This window comes from Phanerochaete carnosa (assembly GCF_000300595.1).
Source record: "Phanerochaete carnosa HHB-10118-sp unplaced genomic scaffold PHACAscaffold_1, whole genome shotgun sequence".
Taxonomy (NCBI): domain Eukaryota; kingdom Fungi; phylum Basidiomycota; class Agaricomycetes; order Polyporales; family Phanerochaetaceae; genus Phanerochaete; species Phanerochaete carnosa.
In genome coordinates, this window is record NW_006767628.1 from 3,363,672 (window position 1) to 3,384,297 (window position 20,626).

General features: G+C 53.9%; 7 protein-coding genes across 7 annotated transcripts; 6 read left to right on the top strand and 1 right to left on the bottom strand.

Annotated features, from left to right (window-relative positions):
* The first annotated feature begins 253 nt into the window (after positions 1-253).
* On the top strand, positions 254-3,333 carry PHACADRAFT_247546 (uncharacterized protein). Its single transcript, XM_007390513.1, has 16 exons — positions 254-523; positions 582-715; positions 769-845; positions 904-990; positions 1,041-1,095; positions 1,154-1,177; positions 1,234-1,482; positions 1,533-1,603; positions 1,657-1,704; positions 1,758-1,887; positions 1,940-2,116; positions 2,167-2,424; positions 2,476-2,727; positions 2,786-2,983; positions 3,044-3,065; positions 3,133-3,333. The coding sequence occupies exons 2-13, from the start codon at positions 711-713 to the stop codon at positions 2,576-2,578; spliced, it is 1,284 nt and encodes a 427-aa protein (XP_007390575.1). The 5' UTR covers positions 254-523; positions 582-710; the 3' UTR covers positions 2,579-2,727; positions 2,786-2,983; positions 3,044-3,065; positions 3,133-3,333.
* A 334-nt stretch (positions 3,334-3,667) lies between these two features.
* Positions 3,668-4,494, top strand: PHACADRAFT_190285 (uncharacterized protein; the record flags this gene model as incomplete). The annotated part of the gene is made up of 6 exons (XM_007390514.1): positions 3,668-3,737; positions 3,800-3,904; positions 3,970-4,016; positions 4,064-4,077; positions 4,139-4,337; positions 4,390-4,494. 6 exons carry the CDS (start codon positions 3,668-3,670, stop codon positions 4,492-4,494), a joined length of 540 nt encoding a protein of 179 aa, XP_007390576.1.
* Positions 4,495-5,242: 748 nt separating this feature from the next.
* PHACADRAFT_134396 (uncharacterized protein) lies at positions 5,243-6,117 on the bottom strand (the record flags this gene model as incomplete). The annotated part of the gene is made up of 3 exons (XM_007390515.1): positions 5,776-6,117; positions 5,540-5,720; positions 5,243-5,488 (listed from the first exon to the last, which is right to left on the bottom strand). The coding sequence occupies exons 1-3, from the start codon at positions 6,057-6,059 to the stop codon at positions 5,243-5,245; spliced, it is 711 nt and encodes a 236-aa protein (XP_007390577.1). The 5' UTR covers positions 6,060-6,117.
* Positions 6,118-6,236: 119 nt separating this feature from the next.
* PHACADRAFT_134399 (uncharacterized protein) lies at positions 6,237-7,495 on the top strand. Its single transcript, XM_007390516.1, has 5 exons — positions 6,237-6,424; positions 6,478-6,831; positions 6,882-6,975; positions 7,027-7,228; positions 7,285-7,495. Exons 1-5 carry the CDS (start codon positions 6,292-6,294, stop codon positions 7,390-7,392), a joined length of 891 nt encoding a protein of 296 aa, XP_007390578.1. The 5' UTR covers positions 6,237-6,291; the 3' UTR covers positions 7,393-7,495.
* Positions 7,496-8,436: 941 nt separating this feature from the next.
* Positions 8,437-9,475, top strand: PHACADRAFT_247549 (uncharacterized protein). The gene is made up of 9 exons (XM_007390517.1): positions 8,437-8,523; positions 8,591-8,612; positions 8,674-8,720; positions 8,773-8,784; positions 8,848-8,917; positions 8,962-8,967; positions 9,042-9,127; positions 9,187-9,247; positions 9,309-9,475. Exons 2-9 carry the CDS (start codon positions 8,596-8,598, stop codon positions 9,313-9,315), a joined length of 306 nt encoding a protein of 101 aa, XP_007390579.1. The 5' UTR covers positions 8,437-8,523; positions 8,591-8,595; the 3' UTR covers positions 9,316-9,475.
* Positions 9,476-10,399: 924 nt separating this feature from the next.
* PHACADRAFT_247554 (uncharacterized protein) lies at positions 10,400-14,552 on the top strand. The gene is made up of 15 exons (XM_007390518.1): positions 10,400-10,499; positions 10,556-10,585; positions 10,637-10,677; positions 10,741-10,785; positions 10,845-10,948; positions 11,001-11,352; positions 11,408-11,534; positions 11,586-12,059; positions 12,108-12,430; positions 12,484-12,640; positions 12,692-12,801; positions 12,853-12,893; positions 12,951-13,937; positions 13,990-14,380; positions 14,432-14,552. The coding sequence occupies exons 1-13, from the start codon at positions 10,449-10,451 to the stop codon at positions 13,331-13,333; spliced, it is 2,238 nt and encodes a 745-aa protein (XP_007390580.1). The 5' UTR covers positions 10,400-10,448; the 3' UTR covers positions 13,334-13,937; positions 13,990-14,380; positions 14,432-14,552.
* Positions 14,553-15,145: 593 nt separating this feature from the next.
* Positions 15,146-20,552, top strand: PHACADRAFT_247557 (uncharacterized protein). The gene is made up of 16 exons (XM_007390519.1): positions 15,146-15,391; positions 15,451-15,614; positions 15,674-15,778; positions 15,839-15,904; positions 15,955-16,463; positions 16,512-16,653; positions 16,714-16,987; positions 17,039-17,158; positions 17,215-19,016; positions 19,081-19,097; positions 19,154-19,569; positions 19,624-19,706; positions 19,757-19,777; positions 19,828-20,131; positions 20,188-20,289; positions 20,342-20,552. The coding sequence occupies exons 3-9, from the start codon at positions 15,728-15,730 to the stop codon at positions 18,609-18,611; spliced, it is 2,559 nt and encodes an 852-aa protein (XP_007390581.1). The 5' UTR covers positions 15,146-15,391; positions 15,451-15,614; positions 15,674-15,727; the 3' UTR covers positions 18,612-19,016; positions 19,081-19,097; positions 19,154-19,569; positions 19,624-19,706; positions 19,757-19,777; positions 19,828-20,131; positions 20,188-20,289; positions 20,342-20,552.
* The last annotated feature ends 74 nt before the right edge of the window (positions 20,553-20,626 follow it).

Here is a 20,626-nt window from a genome sequence, read left to right on the forward strand (position 1 = left end):
GTGTGGTACGGTGTGCGGCGACGCGTCGCCGTACGCGCGCGCACGGCTCGCCATGTAACGCGCCGTCGCGGCGCCCGCCGCCGCCAACGACGGAGAGACGAGACTGAGCAGCGCCGACGCCAATGCGACGAGTATATGGAGCACGTGAGCGTGGCGGGGCGGGGCGCTTTCAGCTCCGCCCCGTGACTTGAGTCCGGAAACGCGACTCCGGCTGGAGGACTTTCGCCCGAACTCCCGAGTATTTAAAGCTTTCCGAGCGTTGGTCATACTTTGCTCCACGCTCTGCACGACTATGCATCCTAGGACAGTAACTCGTCTGCGCACTCTTCAGACACGCTCCTACGCTGTTACATCAACGTGTAGGCCACCCCTCAGCGGGCTCAGTGCTGCTGCTCGTTCTCGCGCCGAGAAGCTCTCGTCGGAGTGGCAAGGCACCAGTGCAACAGGGGAGAATACCAAGAATTTCATCGCCGGCGAGTTCGTCGAGAGCAAGACCCAAAGCTGGATAGAAGTTGTTGACCCGGTACGTCCATGTCATCATACTAGGACACCAAGATCATGCTAACAACTATCACTTCTAGGCATCTCAGACACTTCTCACTCGAGTACCAGAGACCGCGAGCTCCGAGTTCGAGCAAGCCGTGACTGCTGCCCAAGATGCTTTCAAGACATGGAGCCGATCCACGGCGCTCACACGTCAACGTTTTGTGATGGAGTATGTACCAATAGTTTTGGTAGCTGTTACACGTGCTAACTCGTCGCCTATAGACTCCAACATCTTCTGCGAAAACACGAAGACGCCATAGCCAGCAGCATCGTTCTTGAACAGGGCAAGACCTACGCAGGTGGGCCAAGGAGAGCTATAGCTTGCCTGTTCTCGAAAGATTAACGAATATTGCGCAGATGCGAAAGGCGATCTTCTGCGTGGCCTGCAGGTGGTTGAGACAGCGACCGGCATTCCCTCCGCATTGTTGGGCAATACCATCGAAGGTGTGTGCTTTCACGAACTTCGTCATTTGCACGCGCTCATGCGCTTCTAGTGAGCAAGGACATGGACACTTCTACTCGTCGTTTGCCTCTCGGTGTATGCGCAAGGTGCACATTGACGCATAAGCGTTCGCCCAGTTTCATTCTTTACTAACTGTCTTAATAGTATTGCACCTTTCAACTTCCCTGCGTGAGTTGATTTCGTTTGTCATAATCAAGACCTGAAGCTTATTCGACTATTTGTAGCATGATTCCTCTGTGGACAATCCCTATGGCTATTGCGACAGGGAACACCCTCATTGTGAAGCCTTCGGAACGAGACCCAGGGGCGGCCATGATTATTGCTGAGCTTTGTCAGCGTGCTGGTCTACCCGCTGGTGTTCTCAATATTGTACATGGCACGGTTCCCACCGTCAACGCGATCTGTGACCACCCAAAGATCAAGGCTATCAGCTTTGTCGGTGGTGATAGAGCTGGCCATCACATATACGAGAGGTCAGTGAGGCGCTTCCTGATCTACTGTCACGACGCTAATGGTTTAGTAGAGGCCGCAAGACTGGAAAGCGTGTGCAGGCAAACCTTGGAGCCAAGAACCATGCCGTGGTTATGCCAGACGGCAAGTAATATTTACCTCACTATCAAATGGTGTGGCTCATAGCCGTCACTTAGCCAACAAGAATCATGCTCTTAACTCTCTCATTGGCGCGGCCTTCGGAGGTGAGCGAAAGACCTAGAATGTGTGTCACGAATACTTATCATCGGTCTAATAGCTGCTGGTCAGCGATGCATGGCCATCTCTGTTGCCGTTCTTGTTGGCAACTCTCAGCAGTGGATCCCCGAATTGGTCGAGCGGGTTAAGAAGCTGAAAGTTAACCAGGGTTTCGAAGGCGGTGCTGATCTGTAAACTACTAATATCTATCTATCAGGCCTTCTCACTAATGATTGTCCTTAGTGGCCCTGTCATCTCAACCGCCTCCAAGGCTCGCATTGAGGGCCTTATTGCATCTGCCGAAGAGCAGGGTGGCAAGATTGTCCTGGATGGCCGTGGTCACCAAGTGCCTGGGTACCCTAACGGTAACTGGGTCGGCCCCACAATCATTGAAGCCACGGCCGATATGAGATGCTACAAGTGCGTACCTGTCCCAACCCTCTAATGCTTCTTACGAATGCACCTCCCAGGGAGGAAATTTTCGGTCCTGTCCTCGTGGTCATCCCGGCAGACACGCTCGACGACGCCCTTGCCATCATTAACGCCAATAAGTATGGAAACGGCACGGCGATCTTCACGCAGAGCGGCGCAACTGCGCGAAAGTTCGAAGTTGAAGTCGAGGTTGGTCAGGTCGGCATCAATGTCCCCATTCCAGTACCGCTGCCCATGTTCTCTTGGAGCGGCAACAAAGCAAGTTTCCTCGGTGACATCCCGTTCTATGGCAGGAGGTAAGCGCGGTTGTTTTCAGCGCTCAGTCCTGGTGTTGACGACGTGCTTAGCGGCATCGACTTCTACACACAGAACAAGACTACCACGGCGCTCTGGAAGGCAGAGGATGCTATCGGCAACGAAGCATCTGTCGATATGCCTACTCATCATTAGACCCTCACCCTTTGTAATTGATGGCTGTAAAATACGTCGTTACACCTGGAATGGATCTCGGAGAACCTCTAGTTCTCCTTGCCCACAACTTCATCCAGGAAGGCATTACTGTACTGCACGCACTGCCTGTACACCTGCTCGAACCCATCCTACCGAGCAGACTTTAGTCACACTACTTCTTACATCAAAGCCAGGGGGTGGATTTACCATGCCACCATAGTATGGATCCGCAATGGGTGCGTTGTCGACATATGATCCCCACAAGCGGACCTCTGCAGTCGCGTTCCTGGGCTTCACGCGATCCAGAGCACGAAGGTTGGCCTCGTCTGAGGCCAGAATATGTGTGAATCTCCTGAAGTCTTCAGTAGACACTTGACGGGCTTCGTGGCTTATGGGTACACCATGCTACATACGCAACTCAGACATCGCCCAAGCTGGGAGATCCGGAGGGCTGTGCGAGCGTACCTTCTTGCATACAGCAACAGTCCTGCACGTCGTTCCGGCATCCTGGTCACCACACAGAACTATCGGGTGTAAAACTGAGAGAGACGCACCGCTCATCTGGCTCCTCGCCGACGTGATACCCAGCCATACCCGCCGATTCGATATGGATGTCGATCCCTCGTTCTTTGGCGACATGCTTAAGCACGGCCTCACCCATGGGCGAACGACAGATGTTTCCGAGGCAGACAACCAGTGCAGAAGGTGCCATTGTCGCACAGCGTAGATTTGAAGAAGTGCAGTACAGATGATAGTAAGGGCAGGTGCAACTAACCAGGTCAGGCATCCGAAGTGCGAGCAATAATTAATCGTGCCGGCGCCGCCCTCAGATCTATGGCTCGCCTCCCCTAGGGATGTCCTCGTGCTAAACCGTCCAGCTCAGAACGGATGATACACACTAGTATGCTATCGAGATAAACAGAGATCGAATACCAAACGCTCTCAGTGCGCGGATTAGCAAAGGAGCTGTTTCGGACGAAGAAGCGGCCGTGGAGATCTTGAGACCTCATAGCAACTTCACCTCGGACAGCTTACAACCGGTTCACGCTGTCCTCTTTCTCCACACAACTCTCAGAATACTCATAGACCATGACTCCCCCACCTATTCAAGTCTTCCTCACCACCATCGCATCACAGGTCGAGCTCAGGCGGCGCCAGGGTGCGTCACCAGCTTACCACCCACGCCGTCCATGTTAGACGTGCCCTGACACTGCACGTTAGAGTACCTCCTGCGCGTGCTGCAGGTCAAGAAGATCTCGTTTACGTCGTATGATCTGGCATCGGACGAGGACGCCAAGCGGCTGTGGAAGAGGAAGGCCCCGCTAGGTCCGTAGCTATGTATAGATAGACCTACGGATGTATTATTGACTGATAGTACCATTCTTGAGCAGACAAACAGCAGCTGCCAGGAATTCTGGTTGGTGGCGAATTCGTTGGCGTAAGTGCACGAATACACTCCATATGCATATGCTTATATCCTCTCAGACCTTTACTGAATTGTGGGTGTATATCTAAATCTGAAGCTCCCTGGGTCTGTCAAGAGCTGAACCAGTCTTGTAGCGAAGATGCCATAGAATTCAATGAGCTGGACATATTCCTTCGCCGCAACGAGGATTACAAACCATTTGCCGACGAACCACCAGTGCAACCACAGCAGCCGATAGGTGTGCCCGGTGCATATTCTCCGCTGCAGATGTTCCCGAAGCACGCGCCCTCGCGGTCACCATCCCCGTCCCCGCAAGCCGCATCAAGGGCTGAGGTAAGGCGCTGCAGACTCATGCGCTGTATTGGACTAATAATTCATCTCGTAGAGGTCTCCTGACGCGCTTCCCGCTGCTGACCTCTATGATGGCTGCGGCGACATTCTTCTTCATTTCATTCGTTATCCTTGCATCTTGCGTTCTGCCCGCTGTTGAATGGCAATTTCACGAGGAGCCACAGCAGGCGGAAGCCGTCTTACATGAGAAACCACCTCGGCCTCGCAGGCGACCCCGAGATGAGGCCAAGCCCGCCAATACTCGCAGGATGGCACCTAAACGTAGCCAGAGCTTTGGCTCATCCAGAACTTCCTTTGTAAGCTTTCCGCCTTTCCTTTAAGCTATCATGTCTTGTTCATGCGCAAAACCGTCTACTCGACAACAGCAGGTTCCTCAAGAAATCAAGACCGAAGAGATATCAGCTGAGATCCCACTGGAGTCAACACCCCTCAGACGCAGACGCTCCAGGTTGTCACAGCCGTCGGAATCTGAAGACTAGCAAGCACATTGTATTATCTCCGGAAGGCAATCCGAGTGTACCCAGCACCATCCAAGATCGCCCACGATTTGCAGAAAATCCAGTTTCCTACAGCTTGTGTCTCGGCTAATCATTCCTTCGCTGGATCGTCTTCCGGGGGCGCAATTTTGACTATGACTGGCGGCTCAGCATCCTTGCATTTCTCGCCTTCTTCTGCCGCCTTCTCATTCCTGTTCTTCTCGCCCCCCTTCGCAACCTTTGCTGCAGCCTTTGCAATGTTCTTCTCCGGCTCGGAAGGTCCCGCAAGCCCCGCCACTAATTCCTTCGCGTCGTCTCCACCCAGCCCGAGTTCTTCCACCAACGCCTGCAGCTCGTCCACCGACACACTGACATTCGCCAAGCCGAACTCCGCCAGCTCATCGCCGGCATTTACTTCGCCCTTCTCTCTTTCCTTGACACTACGACACCGCGCAGCATCGCGGATGACACGCTTAGCTCCCGCCCTTCGCCACTCCTTATGGTCTTCCAGTGATCGCGTCGCCCAATTTCGACGCGCGCGAAGGCACTTACTGTCCCAAATTCCACATTATCAAGCATAGGAATGTTCAACTCAGCCATCCCCGGCTTATTCCAGATAATGGAGAGCGGTGTAGAGAACTTCGGAAAAACTAAGGCCTTGTCGTGCATGTAAGCATCAGTGATGACAAGTAGATAGTCGAGACTTACAGTCCGTCGAGAAGTTGCTACTGTATGATTGTTTCCGCTCGTTATAGTGATGTCCACCATAAAATTCCCTAAGTCTATGTTCGACGGGTTTGTTGGAACTTGCAGGTGTAAGGAAATGTCGTACGCTTGGCGTGACACAAGCGCAGGTAACGAGACACTGGTGTATGGAGATACACCATCACTAAGATTATCATAAGTACGGAGACAGTCGGAAGAGGCTTTGAAAACGAGCGTACCCATATTGAAGGTACAAAGGTATCTCCCATCCCACCGCAATACTTCTCCACACAAACCACCCAGAAGAAAACGAAAAGAACAGTAGCGCAGGAATTGCGGATACAAAGACAGCCAGCGGAATAAGTTGAGGCGCATATGGTCGGACCAAGCGAAACCCCGAAGAGATGAAGTCGACGCAGAGTTTCAAGGGCGTGCGGATGACCCAGGGGTAGTCGGCAAGCTCATCTTGAGCCCGGTCGCCGGATACAACATGTTTTTTGTCATCTGCTTGGATCACCTCCATTCGTGTGAGTGTCTGAGCGGCGTGCTCGCCTTGTCTTGTATCGCGGCTTGGGCGCACGACTGATGCGGAGCAGCGTCCTGCGTCACTGAGACATAGCTATCCCCAATAAGGGAAAAATAAGATAATCATGTGTTTATCACAGATCCAGATCTTACTCAGCGCTTGCCTGGGTGCCACAACGTTTCTTGGCCTGGACCACGACGTCCTCGTCTCCCCATAATAAACTTGCGTAATGAGCTCCGCCATATCCAACCCCCTCGGTGCGCCTACCGGTCTAAAAGACCTTATACAACCGCAGTTCCACCAGAATAACTTCGCGGAAGAGAATTACGTGAAGAATGAGCTCGGGGTCAAGTTGGACAAGGGTGCGTACCGTATGTTCATGCCAGTAAGACCAAGTACTAACTAGAGCCTTTAGATGATCAAATATGTCGTCTGAATCTGTCCTCAACGGGTTGCCCTCTTGGCCCGCTGCACTGTCCACTGAGGCACACAACGCCGTCTACGCAAAATTTTCAGCCGCCGAAGCAGCTGCCCACGCACCCTCGTGAGCGGGAGCGTCTCTCTACGGTCTGCAAGCACTGGCTGCGTGGACTGTGTAAGAAAGGCGACCAATGCGAGTTCTTGCATGAGTACAACCTGAGGCGAATGCCGGAGTGCTGGTGGTACGCGAAGTACGGCTATTGTTCCGCAGGCGACGAGTGTCTGTACGCTCACCCGAAGGAGCGGCGAGTGGAGTGCCCCGACTATAATCGGGGATTTTGCAAACTTGGTAAGTGATTGCTCAGTGTGTATGGCTCGTTATCTGATCGTAGGTGACAGGGCCATCATGCCCGCGAAAGCATGTCCGTAGGGTCGTGTGTCAAAATTATCTGACAGGATTCTGTCCTTTGGGGCCAGAATGTCCTCGTGGCCAGTGAGTACTTGATTTACTGCACTGACTATATCGGATCCTGACTCGATATAGCCCGAAGCCGGATCTACCCCTCCCGAAGGCATACGAGCCCCCAGAGCCACCATCGCAACGCGATTTGGGACCTCCTCCGCCTGGTTACGGTAGATATGCGGACTTCGACCGTGGATTTGGCGGTGCAGGTCCGCCAGGTGCGGGAGGTACTCTTGGTCCTCCCGGCGGTCGGCGGAACTTGGAGGATGTCGTATGCTTCAAGGTAAGTCCGAAACACTGGTTCGCGGCCCCTTAATGTATCTGACTGCAGTTTTCAAGTGCGGTGAACGCGGTCATTACGCGAACCACTGCAATCGCCGCAACGTCCCTGGCAACCGTGGCGGATTTGACAGGGCGACTTATAAGAGATATGGCGAGGCTGAATGAGCTCCTCTCTGTAGTGAAGCTATGTGGTAGATACCTTTGTCCTATTTTTGGGCTACGCTATGCTGGATGTTTCGAATAAATTCTGTTTGAGTGATATCTAGTGCACTGCCTGCCTACTGTTGTGGATATTGGAAGCTCGAATTACTGGCCTTTCCCTACTAGAGGAGGGCTGTCTGCGCCGGCAGAAACCTTGCTTGGCTCTGGAGATATGGAGAAATTGATGACGAGAATCATTTGTCCAGTCGCTATTTCGAGCTAAAATACAGCCATGGTGGCGTGTGTGCACAGAAATAATTTCGGAAAAAGGAGCCAGAGATTCTTATTTCTCTCAATCTATGGCATGTCATAAAAAGGAGCCAGCAATATCGCTTCACCACCTGAATCACTCGTTCGTGCGAAACGTACGGGCCTTCTTCGCAGGCGATCGGTTTGTGGATAAAGAAGCCGTTGGGTCGTTGACTCAGGGCAAAGCGTCGCGTGTGGACCGGCGAGGAGCTTCATATTGACGATGTCAGCTACGAAAGTGTCGGACGCGTCTGCCTTGTTCCTACTTCCGATGAACCAGTGCATGAACGTGAAGTAGACAACCACAAGAGTGTCCTTCAGCTCTGATCGGACTCGTACTTCGCAGGTGGGAGCAGGGTTCCATCGCGATTGTAAGCTGGAATTGGGTTCGCGATGTACCGGCGCCCAGATCAGCGAGCATGACCGACATTGGCTGAAAAGTTTTCTGGAGAGTATAAGATAAGGACAAGTAAGAGGGCAAAGGACTGAGAGGACGGCAACAATGTAAAGGAGAATGTCGGATGAATCGGATCAAGTCGGGTACGTGATTTGATGGCAATTATGCCTGTCCCAACATACCTTGGCAAGCAAGGTAATCCGAATTGGAATGCGGTTCCACCGAGGGAGCGTCATCGCGTCATCTCCCATCAATTTGATCTAGTAAAGCCTACGATAATACTACGACGACCTGCTCTGGTCCGTGTCGGTACTCGATCTTGTTCGAACATCAAATACAGCTTCATGGGCTGGCAGAAGACCTTTACTCTTTCCAGGCGTTCCAAGGGATGCCATCTCGTAACTGAAGAAATACTGGCGCAGATTGCGCCTGGTCTACAAGATGTCCGGGTGAGTGCTTTGTTCTGTTCTAGACTCAAAGCGGACAGCTATGCAGAACTGATATCGATGTACCAGGTAGGAATGTTGTTCCTATTCATGTTAGTATCCTCCGCCGAGTTGAGCTGAGGCTACGAATAACTTTGGATTTCCGTACCGTAGCCAGCACACCTCTGCTGCGTTAACGATCAACGAGAATTTTGATTCTGGTGCGTGACTATCCGCTAGATACCATGCACTGGACCACATCACAGTTCATAGATGTTCGCAGGGGTCAGTAACTCCCGTTCTTCGTGTTAGTAACGGCGCCAAGCTCTCTTTCGCTAATTTGGTTAGATATGGACATGGCGCTGGACAACATTGTCCCTGAGAGCCTGAACTGGCGTCACACAGACGAGGGTCCCGAGTAAGCATACAGTTCTTCATCGTACTCTATCCAAATATGCTGACAGATTCGCACACGGCTTCATAGTGATTCGTACGCATCCTGACCAAGCACTGGCGGCGTTTACTCATACTCCACGAATTAGTGTCTCGCACACGAAGACATCCCTGGTCGGCTCGTCCATCTCGATTCCCATCACTGATGGTCAGTTGAATCTGGGTACCTGGCAAGGTAAGCTACATGGCCAAAACCAAGCCAACAGCAACTGCATAGTGATTGCACTCCCGAAGGCATCTACCTCACTGAGTTCAGGCACGCGCCTCACACCCGAAAAATCGTTGCGACAATTCTGTAAAGTGATACTCTCCCGATACTAACGGGTGCTACTAACGATAACCATCCGCTGTGTCAGGTCATAGGCGCCATCTCGACTGTTCCTCTGCTAGGTAGCCGCCAAATACCGTTTTTCTGACAACTTACGGTCATTTGATGTTCAGCCGGAGTCCACTGCGCGTGGGCTATCACTATCTGTCATTTCTGACAAATAGACGTTTGTGCGTCGCAGCACGCACCATGCAGATTTCGCTACTCGAGAGGTCAGAGACGCGTTGGTATCTTTGCTGCACATTGTGCAGACGCTCTGGCGCGCGGATTAAATTATCTTGCGGAGATCGCTCGCATGCCGGACAGGAGTTGTATTGCCGTGTAGGGCCTGCAAATGAGAGCTTACTGGCCGCACTAAGATGGACTGTGCAGGCTGCGCTTGATATCCCTGTTATGCCATAGGTAGAAGTCGATTGCTCGAGATGAGGGGCAAGGACGCTGGCAACCGGCGACCGACGTGGGTCGCATGGACAGCCGTAGCAGCTGTGAGCAAAGAATTAATAATGACGCGGCTGTTGTCTATAGCCGCCACAGGAGCTCTTAGCTGACCCGCAGCCATCGCTACTAGTATTAGTGCATGTGACAGTTTGGATGTGGCGAAACGATCGATCCTGAAACTCTGGAAATTCGCTGCGGCACGTCGTACCCCGCCTAAGAGAGCCGCTATAAACAGTGCTTGTTGGAGTCCATGTCCGCCTTCGGGTAGACCTGGCCAGAGGGAATCGCTACGAGTCGGAAGGCCACCGCATCCAGGGAATGGCGAAGCGGGGCTGTGAGCGCGGCACCAAGCTGTCGGTACAGGTTCGCTGTGTTTTGAAAACCGGGCGGCAGATTCAGAGCGCGAGGCGAGCCGCCGTGTGTTGGAGAAATGAACAGGAGTGCACAGGTTGCGAGACAGCAACGGCCAGAGCCGAGATCTTCTTCAGGGAGCGGTCGGATGCAGAGAATGGGAAAATAGCACTCGAATGGGGTTTGACGTGATAACGTACGGACGGCACGCGTATAACTGTGCCGCGGGGCAGTCTCGGGCGCTCCCATGCATCCTCTGCCGCGAGCACCCTCTGTGCAAACACTCCCCGTTCGTTAAAACGTTTTCTCGCAGACGACTTCCCCATCCTAGCCTCCCTCTCCTCGACCGCCATACCCTTGTCTGACGCACTGCAGTTACATGCCCAAAGCCTCCGCTTCCACGGGCCGCACGGCTTTGCGCAGAAACCAGGTACTTTACTACTTCTGTCTCCCACCACCCCGTTTCTTACAGTTGCTTGCACCTAGGCTTGCCTATCGTGTAGAAAACGCAAGCTGGTGCGTGATCAGGTCGTGCATGTCTCGAGCTGAGCTCATTAAGTGTGACAGAAGTGTGATGCTGCGCGTCCACATTGCAGTACTTGTGTCAAGTGAGCGTCCCACAGGCCCTCAGGCTCAGTCCGTCTAAGAGCTGACCCCTTATACTATCACAGACAATGGCAAGCACTCATCAGCGTACCCCCGCCTGTTGGATACGCGTAAGCAGACGACGCTTCTTGGACATGTAAACCCATACATTAACCCGTGACCGTGTCAGGCATCCAACTGAGCCTCAGTGCTCGTATGATCCAGTCGAAGGGCTGCCTATAGCACCGGATACCGACCCTACCGAGCGAATCCGTCTCCTGGAAGAGCACATTTGTGAGTATCCATGGCTTCACTGACCTCACAACTTCTCACACACCTTGCTTAGCGCAACTTCGAAATCAGCTCAACGAGACACGGCATTTCAGGTCGGGCTCTGCATCACCACCTCAGCGTCGCGCTTCCTCAAACCAACACATCAGCTCGAGTGCGTCAGTTGGCTCCTCAGGGCGATCTCCCACCCTCAGCAGTCCGAACGGAGGTTCGTCGGTGGTCTCTCCTACCCTGGAGATAGCCAGTGGCGTCTCCATGGAGAGCCCAGTATCGCAGTTACGTGGGTCTTCTGGTAGTCCGCAGACGCTACAATCTGGTGGCAGTCGAGGCAACGATCCAATAATGATGGACGTCCTGTTTTCGGGCTGGGATCCAGATCTACCGGATCCGGAGGTGCTCAATCACTAGTGAGCCGGATGCACACTCTCTACTCGTATATGCATTCTCATCTTGTTGTCTTAGCATCGAAGTCTTCTTCAGATGTGATCCGTGTGGTTCCCGCGTCTTACACAGGCCGTCATTCCTGGCCTCGATGCATCTGCACCCGAAAGATCTCGGTTTCCCTCATTCTGCTGTTTTGCATGCTATCGTGAGTACACACAGTCTCTGCGTAGTTTGATCTCATGGCTTTGTATACTAGTGTGCATCTGCCTCCCGATGGGCTTCCCACGACATCATCACCATGCCAGACGGCACCCGCCGCGACCGCTTTGCCGAATTCCACGTGAGCAAGACGAGGTCCTATATTGACAGAACGATGGCCTCTGGGCAGGACATCTTCCCTGTAATGCAGGCCTGCATAATCCTCTCGTGGTACTTTTACCAGGAAGGCCGCTGGGTCGAGGTTTGGATCTTTGCGGGTTTCCAAACCCGAGTTGCAGTCCCACTGCGGCTCAACTACCCTGGCACGTTCTCCGCTGCGCAAGGTGGAAGTTCTCCCGGGGCATATCTTGCTCCCCCGAAAGACTTCAAGGAGCTCGAGTCCCGGCGTAGGACATGGTGGATGACCATTATGTTCGATCGCATCGTATCTGTGGGCGGATGGCTACATGGCGTAGATGAGCGCGATGTCGGAACAGAATTTCCCCTTCGAAGCATCGACTTTGAACAAGATGTGAGTAGTCGATGTTTGGTCTCAAGTTGTCTTCTGATGGGCTGCTAGTCAAATATTGCGAGCAACCCGCAAGATTTGGCCACTAAGGACGTTTTTGTGCGACACATATCAGCATATACAGACTCCTTCCTGCTCTTCCTAAAGGCAGTGATGCTTTTCGGACGTGTGACTGACCACAATACACGCACGAACTTGCGAGCACCACAACTGAAGAGTCAAAATCCTTTCTCACTACCGGGCTTTGAAGAGCTTGATCGGCTGGTATGCATCGAGTTCCTGCAGTGCATACCGACGAGTTTCAAGCATCTTGGCCTTGGCGAAGGCGGTGCCCTTGACACCGACCTCTACATGGTTCACATAGTACCACATGCGTATGTGTCCTGATACTCTGTGGGAAAATACTGATTTATTTATCTGACCGCAGTGCAACGATCACTCTTCATAATTCTTACATTGACTTCAAAGACTCACAGAGTGTATCGACATCCCGCTGCTTGCACGCAACACGGTCTATTCTCGCCGCATACTACAGTCTCTCCGAGACATCCCTGGATATCAGTAGATTGCATCCGTTTGTCACGGTCAGTGCATGACGATAACATCCTGGGGCCACAAAGCTTATCTTCTCGCAGATTTGTTGGTATCTCGCTGCGGTAGTGCAAATACAGTTGTGCAAATATTTCATAGAGATCAACGACACTGCTAGGGAGTCTACAGTTTGGGGCGAGATCAACGTTTTGAGGTGTGTCTTCCCATTCTCATACGACCCCAGGTGGGCTTAATACCTTCGCAGATTTGCTATGCTCGAGTACGGTAACCGTTCGCCCATTGGCAGTCAGTAATCGCCCTGGTTTCCAACACGGAGTAGCGCAACTTACGTTTATTCTTCAGCACGTCAAGAAAAGCTCCTGCAAGGGCTGATGACCGAGATTGTTCGTATGACCACGCAGATGCACCCGCTCGAAATGGGTGTGCCTCTCTACCCTTTCTCACACTCGGGCGTGTTCCCAATAAACAAGGGCGGTTCCGGAGGAGAGAGCGCAGGCGCACCTCTTCCTGACAGCACGCCGTACGACGAACAGACGAGCGGGTCGCCAACATCGCTTCGGGGCGCCATGCACACGCCGTCGATGAGCTTCCAACGCCAGCAACACGACCAGGCCTCAATGGGCTGGCACTCTCGGCCGTCCACATCCTCAACGGTGTCGAGCACCAGCGCGCGGACTTATATGACGCCGAACATGCATCCTTCTCATTCGCAATATTCGCCATAGTGACTGCGCACTATGCTTTGCTTGTAGTTATGTCAAATGTCTCCTTGTTTGTCTCTTCGCTTTGCCTCGTCGCACTGGGTTCATCAACTGGACATTCACTCTGTGTACGTTGGATATGTAGTAGGTACTACCGCTTCCTCGCCGTGCTTTCCTAGCTTTCCTTTGCTTCAGCTATCTGGACATGCATTTTGCTTGATCTCATGTAACAGCATTATCTCGCAGATCTATCCGTATCACTGCAATTCGCCAGGGCGGACCATCAGGTGGCCCACTGCTCGCACTGTGGCGAACTGAAGTGAGAATTACATACACGTTTGCGTACAAGGAAGCGTTTTTGTCCACAAGGCTCAACTACCCCCGATCTTGCGTTCAGCCTCGAGTATGGCGTCGAAGCGAGCCTGTTCTTGGGCGCGCTCCGCATCGGGGTCAACGGTGCCTGCTCCATTGTTTGCAGACGGAAGTCGCACGTTGTCGGCATTGCGAGTACGCTCATGCTGCTGTCGCAGGACGTCCCACGACGATGGCTGCGCTGCGCGTGCGTTAGCCGTACGGATTTCGTTCCAGCGGCTCTTGGGATGCTGTGTGACTTGTGCAGATGCTGCGGCTGGTACCGACATGAGCGAGAAGGCCGACCGTGTCGCGACTGATTCACCTACGTTCGTCTGTCATTGGGACTACAGCGGGGCTCTGCTGCACAGGGTTTGTGGCAGTCCACGTCACGTCGCTTTCGACAGGCTGCGTCGTGTCGCCGTGCACGTCCGCGCGTGGCACGCCTTCTCGCGAGGGCGCGCCGACCCAACCGAGCGAGCCAGGCTCGCCGCCGAGCCGCCCGTTAACGTTTTGCAGCGCCTGGAGGAACTGCGTGGAGTCGTCGAGGCTTCTGATGAAGTTCACGTGCGCAGAGGCGCGTCGTATCTGGCCCGCGAACGCGCCGACGACGTACGCCGTAGAGCTAATTATGACCAGTCTCGGCTGGTGCCAGCGGGGTTTCTTGTAGAAGGCGCCGTATGTGGCAGTCAAGACCGTCGCGGTAACACCGCCTGTGTACTTGACAGTTCGTGAGAAGTGTTGAGGACGCGGGAGCTAAGGTGTGCTCACAGGGTAGTAGCGATGGTAGCCTGGTAGAAACTTTGTAGCCAGCTCGTAGTCATGCTCAGAGATGGTGCCATTCTCGAGCTCTGGTCGAAGCAGTTCCTCCGCTTTGGCTCGCGTACTGAAGGTTTTGTCGAGCCATTGCACAGTGCCGTATCCCTGGCTCATTCGACCAGCCTCGTGTGCGTTATGGATGGCAACGCGTGAGTTGGTCGTATCTTGCTCAGACTGTACTTGTGCTGATACCCGTGGAGTATGTTAAGGGCTGAGCCAATGTCTCTGTGCGGGTATTCTGGTATGTGTATCTCTAGCCACGGCTGGTTGTTCTCGAGAGTGTCGCGGCGGACTCACAGTTCGTCATTACGGGCGCTTGTATGCTAGAGGCGCGGATCAGGCCGCCGGCACCGCAGACGGGGTTTAATTATTAAAGTCCGAGCTTGAGAGCATGGAGAATCAACAGCGCGCTGGGCTGCACTCTTGGCTTTTCACACTCTCGCCATGCTCGGTATTTTTTTCCGAGGATATTGATGGCGGCCGAGACGAACGTGTCTCGGCATGCGATGTTACGTAAGCTACTCTGGGCTCGGAGGAGCGCCGGCGTTGTCTGCGACTATGGTAGGATCCTAGTCCTCCCATCCCGATCTTTCAAGTTCGCGCTGTTCTCTGCGTGCCAGGCCGTTCCTTTCTCTGCTTCCACCACGCTCCTTCATTTTCTATAATTTCTCTCACATAATCTACACATGAACGGCCATGCACAGCGCGACTATTTCCCCTCAAAACCGTTACCGTCCCCCGCCAAAGACGACTTGCCGCCAATACCCTTCGAGAACGAGCCTGACAACGGCTGGCCTTCTCCTGGTCCGCATGTTCCACCGAGGACTCCTGGCGACAGGGTGAACAGCGCTCCCCGAGGTAAATTCGCCGGCTTGTCTCCCATTGACCCTTCGGCCCTAAGTCCTCACGATGGTATGTCCTCTCGCGTCAATGTATTGCACCCAGATAATGTATACAAACATTCGTCGCAGGCCCAGGCCATTTTGTGTCTGCAATCACTCCGATTAGCCCGGTGGACCCCTCTGCACAGCAGTTCCCGGTGGCCGATGGCAGGACAAAGAAGAAGCTCAATCCACTGACTGACCTCGTTGAGACCGAGAAGATCTATGTCGATTTGTTGACAGGAATAATGCGGGTATGTCTAGTGTCGGTCGATGTTCAATGCCGTTTTGACGTAGGCTGTTAATGTCATAGAAAGTTGCATCGGCATGGTCAAGACAGAACCTTCCACCGCCTGAGCTTGACAAAATGTTCCGCAATATTGAGAGCATCTACAAGGCTAACCGCGCGTTGCTCAATGTGAGTATTCTATGCGGGAGCATTATTTTGTGGTCTGAGGCTCGTATCGCGTCGCTCTAGAAACTGAGAGAAATTGGCGCGAACCCTTCATCACCCAAAGCGCTCGGAGATCTTTTGATGAGATGGGTATGTCAACCAGGAACAGGTTTGGTCACCCATGCTGACGTCTCGGTCAGATTGAAGACCTTGAAGCACCTTACACACACTACGCAGAGACGTATGCCTCTGGCTTCGATGATTGGCAGCCCGTACAGTCTAATGAGAGGCTACCCACGACCCTGGCTATGTTCTCCTCCTCTAACCCTCCCCCACTGCTGTCATCATCACCAGAGCATCCGTCAGAGCCACCAATATGGACTTTAGACGAGTTGTTCCTCCTTCCGAAGGGGCGATTGCGCTATTACAGAAAGCTGTACAGCCGGTTACTCAAGAGCACGACTCCTGGACGTAGTGACCATCGCCTACTGACTGGTGCCCTTGAGAAACTGGATCATTTGTTGTCTGTGACTGATCGAAGGGCGATCATCAAGGTCTGGGGCGATAACGTGCCGCCACCCGCACTCGAGCCTCCTCCGATGGAAGATGAAGTGGTTATTGACCTCCGGACCAGGGACAGTACACTGCCACTGGACATCCCATCGAACCGTGGAAGTGGCTCTACTCAGGGCACAGGTGGTCGTAGCATGTAAGCGAATACAATACTATCATCAGTACTTTCTCATTCGTTATGCAGGAGTGCCGTCTCGCAAGACACTGCTGCATCCTTAGTGGATGCCGATTTCACTGCCGGCTCGTCGGCGCCTCTTCCCGTGAACGATCTAGAGCGTCGGCTCTCGACCGAGCGCACATTGGATATTTTCACCATGCAGCCAAAGGTCGAGTCGGAATATTTCCTTCCAGCTAGTGTACCTCTCTGATATCGTGCCAACTTGTAGCAAGTCAAGCTCCAAATCTCTCCCCCTGTCCTTCATTACACTCGCGAGATATTCGCTTCCGTCGACGTCTACATGCAACTTACTCCCCGTTCCACTGGCATTGAGGTTTCACAACAACGAGGACACGTCTACCTACTGACTGATCTGCTATTGATGTGCGAACACATGTTGCCGCAAGAGGTAGCTGAGCGTGGTCCCAACGGTCCAGATATGTGGCTTCTCTACCCGCCGCTGGCTGGTAAGCACGTGCGAGTTGAGGAGGTAGAGGGATCCAGTAAGCATAAAAGAGGGTGTGCGCTTCTACGGTCATCTAACTGTTTCGCAGCAACCGCGATCGCTGTCATCATCTTACGGAAAGAAACGGTCATAATGCATACCAAGTCACGGCAAGACCGTGACCGGCTGTTGCATGAATTCAGGGAGTGCATTGACCGGGCTTCAATTCGTGAGTGTCGCGTATACCTGCGTTATGCACTCAGAATCTGACCTATGGGTATCTAGTCGTACCAGTGAAGAACCAGCAACCCCCACCTCCGGTGCCGAAGCTCCCCGAACAGGGCGAAATGTTTCAAAGCAACCAACACTTCGGCAATGGACCTCAGTCGCGACCATTCTCACCGCCAGGCAATATGCCTTCTCAATATCATTCCGGGGAGCGCGTGCAGTCGCCTCCTGTCGACGACATGTCCAGGATGAATGTCGGAGGACCACAAGCCCCAGGAGGCCAGCATGGTCATTACGGGCCGCCACCGCATCCTGGAGGTGGACCGTACCCTCTTCGATCAAGTTCCACTGGCCAACCTGAAAGCCTTGAGTCATCCTTTGGGCCAGGTCAAATCATACCTCCTGGCCCTGGCCAATACATGCCCCCACGATCTCCTGGTCCTGGCCAATACATGCCTCCACGATCTCCTGGCCCCGGGCAATATATGCCTCCGCGATCTCCTGGCCCTGGACAGAGGATTCCTTCCGGCCCTGGACAGCATATGCCTCCCCCAGGCCCCGCACAGATAATGCCGCCCAATGGAGTTGGACCTGGACAGGCCACAAATCCGGGACCGAGCCAAATGCTCGCTGCTCAATCTATGCCTGGGCAAGTCGCTCTTCCGCCACGAGGTACCAGTCAGCGTGCTCCGAGCATGCCCCCTCCCCAAGGTTATCCTGGTTCACAGTACCCACCGGGTTCCATGTCGAGGGCGGCGTCTCCGTATGGTCCCCCGAGATCGCGTCCTCCTTCTGACCGCTCCTCAGGATCGCTTCGCAAGTCTAGCTCATCACATTCACTAGCATCCGAATTTGAGCGCAGGCAGCACAGTGTTCCTGGTCCGCATCCACCTGTTCCCGGCATGCCAGGTGGCCTTCCTCCTCCGAGCCGACCATTCATTGCTCGCAGCGGCTCGTCAAGTTCATTGTCAAGCCTTGGTGCCGGCGCACCACTCAAGCTCGCCCTTCCGTCTGCCCAGTTCAGTATTAAGTCGATCTCATCCTTCGCCGACCCGAGTCCGCCAACGTCCCCCGTGGAGGAGACGCCGAAGCGTACAGGTCCTACAACGTCCTCGGTCACAGCGCAGATGAAATGCAAGGTGTTCCTGCAGGAGCACCACGCCAAGTGGAAGAGCCTCGGCGCTGCGAAGCTGATGCTCTACCACGAGTCGCCGACGAACATTAAGCAGCTCGTCGTCGAAGCAGACAGCAATAAGAAGACCGTGCTCATCTCGACAATCATCGCCGAGGACGGCGTCGAGCGCGTCGGCAAGTGCGGCGTCGCGGTCAACCTTACAGACAAGGGTGTGTTTACGGGCGTGGTCAACATGATACAGACGAAAGGCGAGAAGGACGCGAGCACGCTGTTCAACGCGCTCCTTGCGGGCTCGGTCCGGTCGGAAGTGCGAACGTAAGGCGAGAAGGAAGGTACCCACGCGCATCTGTATGCCCCATTCATGTGGATCTTGGATTTGGACTCTTCATAGTTTCTCACTCTTTCTTTGCTCACGGACAGGGTCTCTGCTCTCTATAGGGTTCTGATGCATGACAAGTACTCTAGATCTCATTAGTCGCCGCATTTATCACCGTCTTCCTCTCTTCTATATTGGTTCTCAGATGTCCATGTGATGATTGAGGTGGAGCCGGGCTGAGCAACCACGGGAGTATTCCACGTGAGCTCTGCACTGAGAGAGATGTGGTCGCTCCCGCACACGTCCTGGCGAGGCAGGCCGGGGACGAGCTTTCCTTCCAAGAACGGCTCGGCGAGTCCAACGACGCTCACTTGCCTATCCGGAGGATCGAGCACAAAGATGTAGTCTGTGGGTATCGTGTCCAGTCAGCCATGATCTCTGCGAGCAACAGAGAATGCCCAGAGACTTGCCTAAGACAGTCTTCCAATACTGGGGGATAACAATATGAGTGCGCGATCGTCGACGCCGTCCATCCGGCTACTTACGTGTGTATAACTGGTCCACACCGGCTCGAAGGCCCCACGCCTCCCGTCCGGTAGTTTAACTCTGCTCCCATACGCGAGTCCGTCTCGAGCCTTGCCATCTGCGGCGCGCAGACCCTTGTCGTACGCGCTGATCGGCCGCGTGCTGCGCGCGAACAGTGTGCGAAGCTCGTCGTCGGAAAGCAGGCCGTCCGCGGGCCCCGCTGCTCGCGCGTTCGTGATCACCTTGTCCGGGTCGGACTCAGCGGCCTCTGCGCCCTCGTCGTCCTGCTCGTCCGCCTTGGGCGCTGTCACAGGGACGGAGGGGTCAATGCTCCGGTGCACGACGCGCGAGAACTCGAGGTTGGCGGACTGCCGAGATAGAAGGGCATCGCCAACGAGGAGAGAATAGGCGGCGTCGTCGGGCTGAAAGTTGAAGTCTGGGGGATAGGACGTTAAGGTTGGAGGGTTGTGTTACCAGTGGAAGCACATACCGCCAGCAATAATGCAAGGCCACGACGATTGGCCCAGCTGCTCTCTGAATATAGATATTTCGCGGAACAAGATGCCAGTTTGGCTGTTGGCAGCTCTGAGTATGGTAATGGCCACAGGCCGGGCCATACGCACCGTGCACGTTCGTACGTATATCTTACAGAAGCATATTCAGTAGAGCGCGACAGAAGTCCAATTATGCATACCTAGGGTGCCAGAACAAGTGCGTGGTTCCAACAAAGAATCCTTGGTCGCTGTCCCGCCGCTTCAAAGCGACAAGGTTCGCGATGTTCTTAGTGTAGAAGCTGCTGCCTCTGCGGCACCTTTCATCTCCGTCTTCGCGTACTTCCTGTTCGTCGTAGAATACACAACGATCATCTGCTATCTCAAAGTTATCTTTGCTGAACGCGATAAGACTGCCGTGCTTTTTGCGGGGGCCCGTTTTGTAGACAAACGCGTAGCCGGCCTCTGCCAGCACTGGGAAGAGCTTCTCGGTGCGATCTACTTCCTATGTAGGATTATAGAGCCCGTTGCAAACGAACGGTGCGTCGGTGGGGGACTGACCTGCAAACAGTATATATCGGCTCGGTGAGACAGGATCTCTTTGTAGAGCATGTGCTCACGCTGCGACGCTTTGAGACAGTCACTCGTGGGAAAGAGCTCTCGTCCTAGACAGCGTGTTCAGAACGCCAGGAGATCGAGACGCCACGGCACACTCACGAACCAGACACTGCGCAAGCATCTGACGGGACAGATATCATCAACGACGAATGTGGAGTGTTTGAGGACAGAGACCGACGTTCCAGGTCGCAACTTTAACGACCCGTGCGCCGTCTGTAGGTTCTTTCAGCTTTATCCACTGGCGGTCGAGTATCTGGCCCCTTGGGTCCAACTGCTTTGCGGCTTTCGCCTTCGCCTTCTCCCGTTCTAGCCTCTTCAGTCGCCGTTCTTCCGCAAGAGCCAGCTGCTCTGGTGTGAGTTCATACCGGTTTCCTGACATTCGAA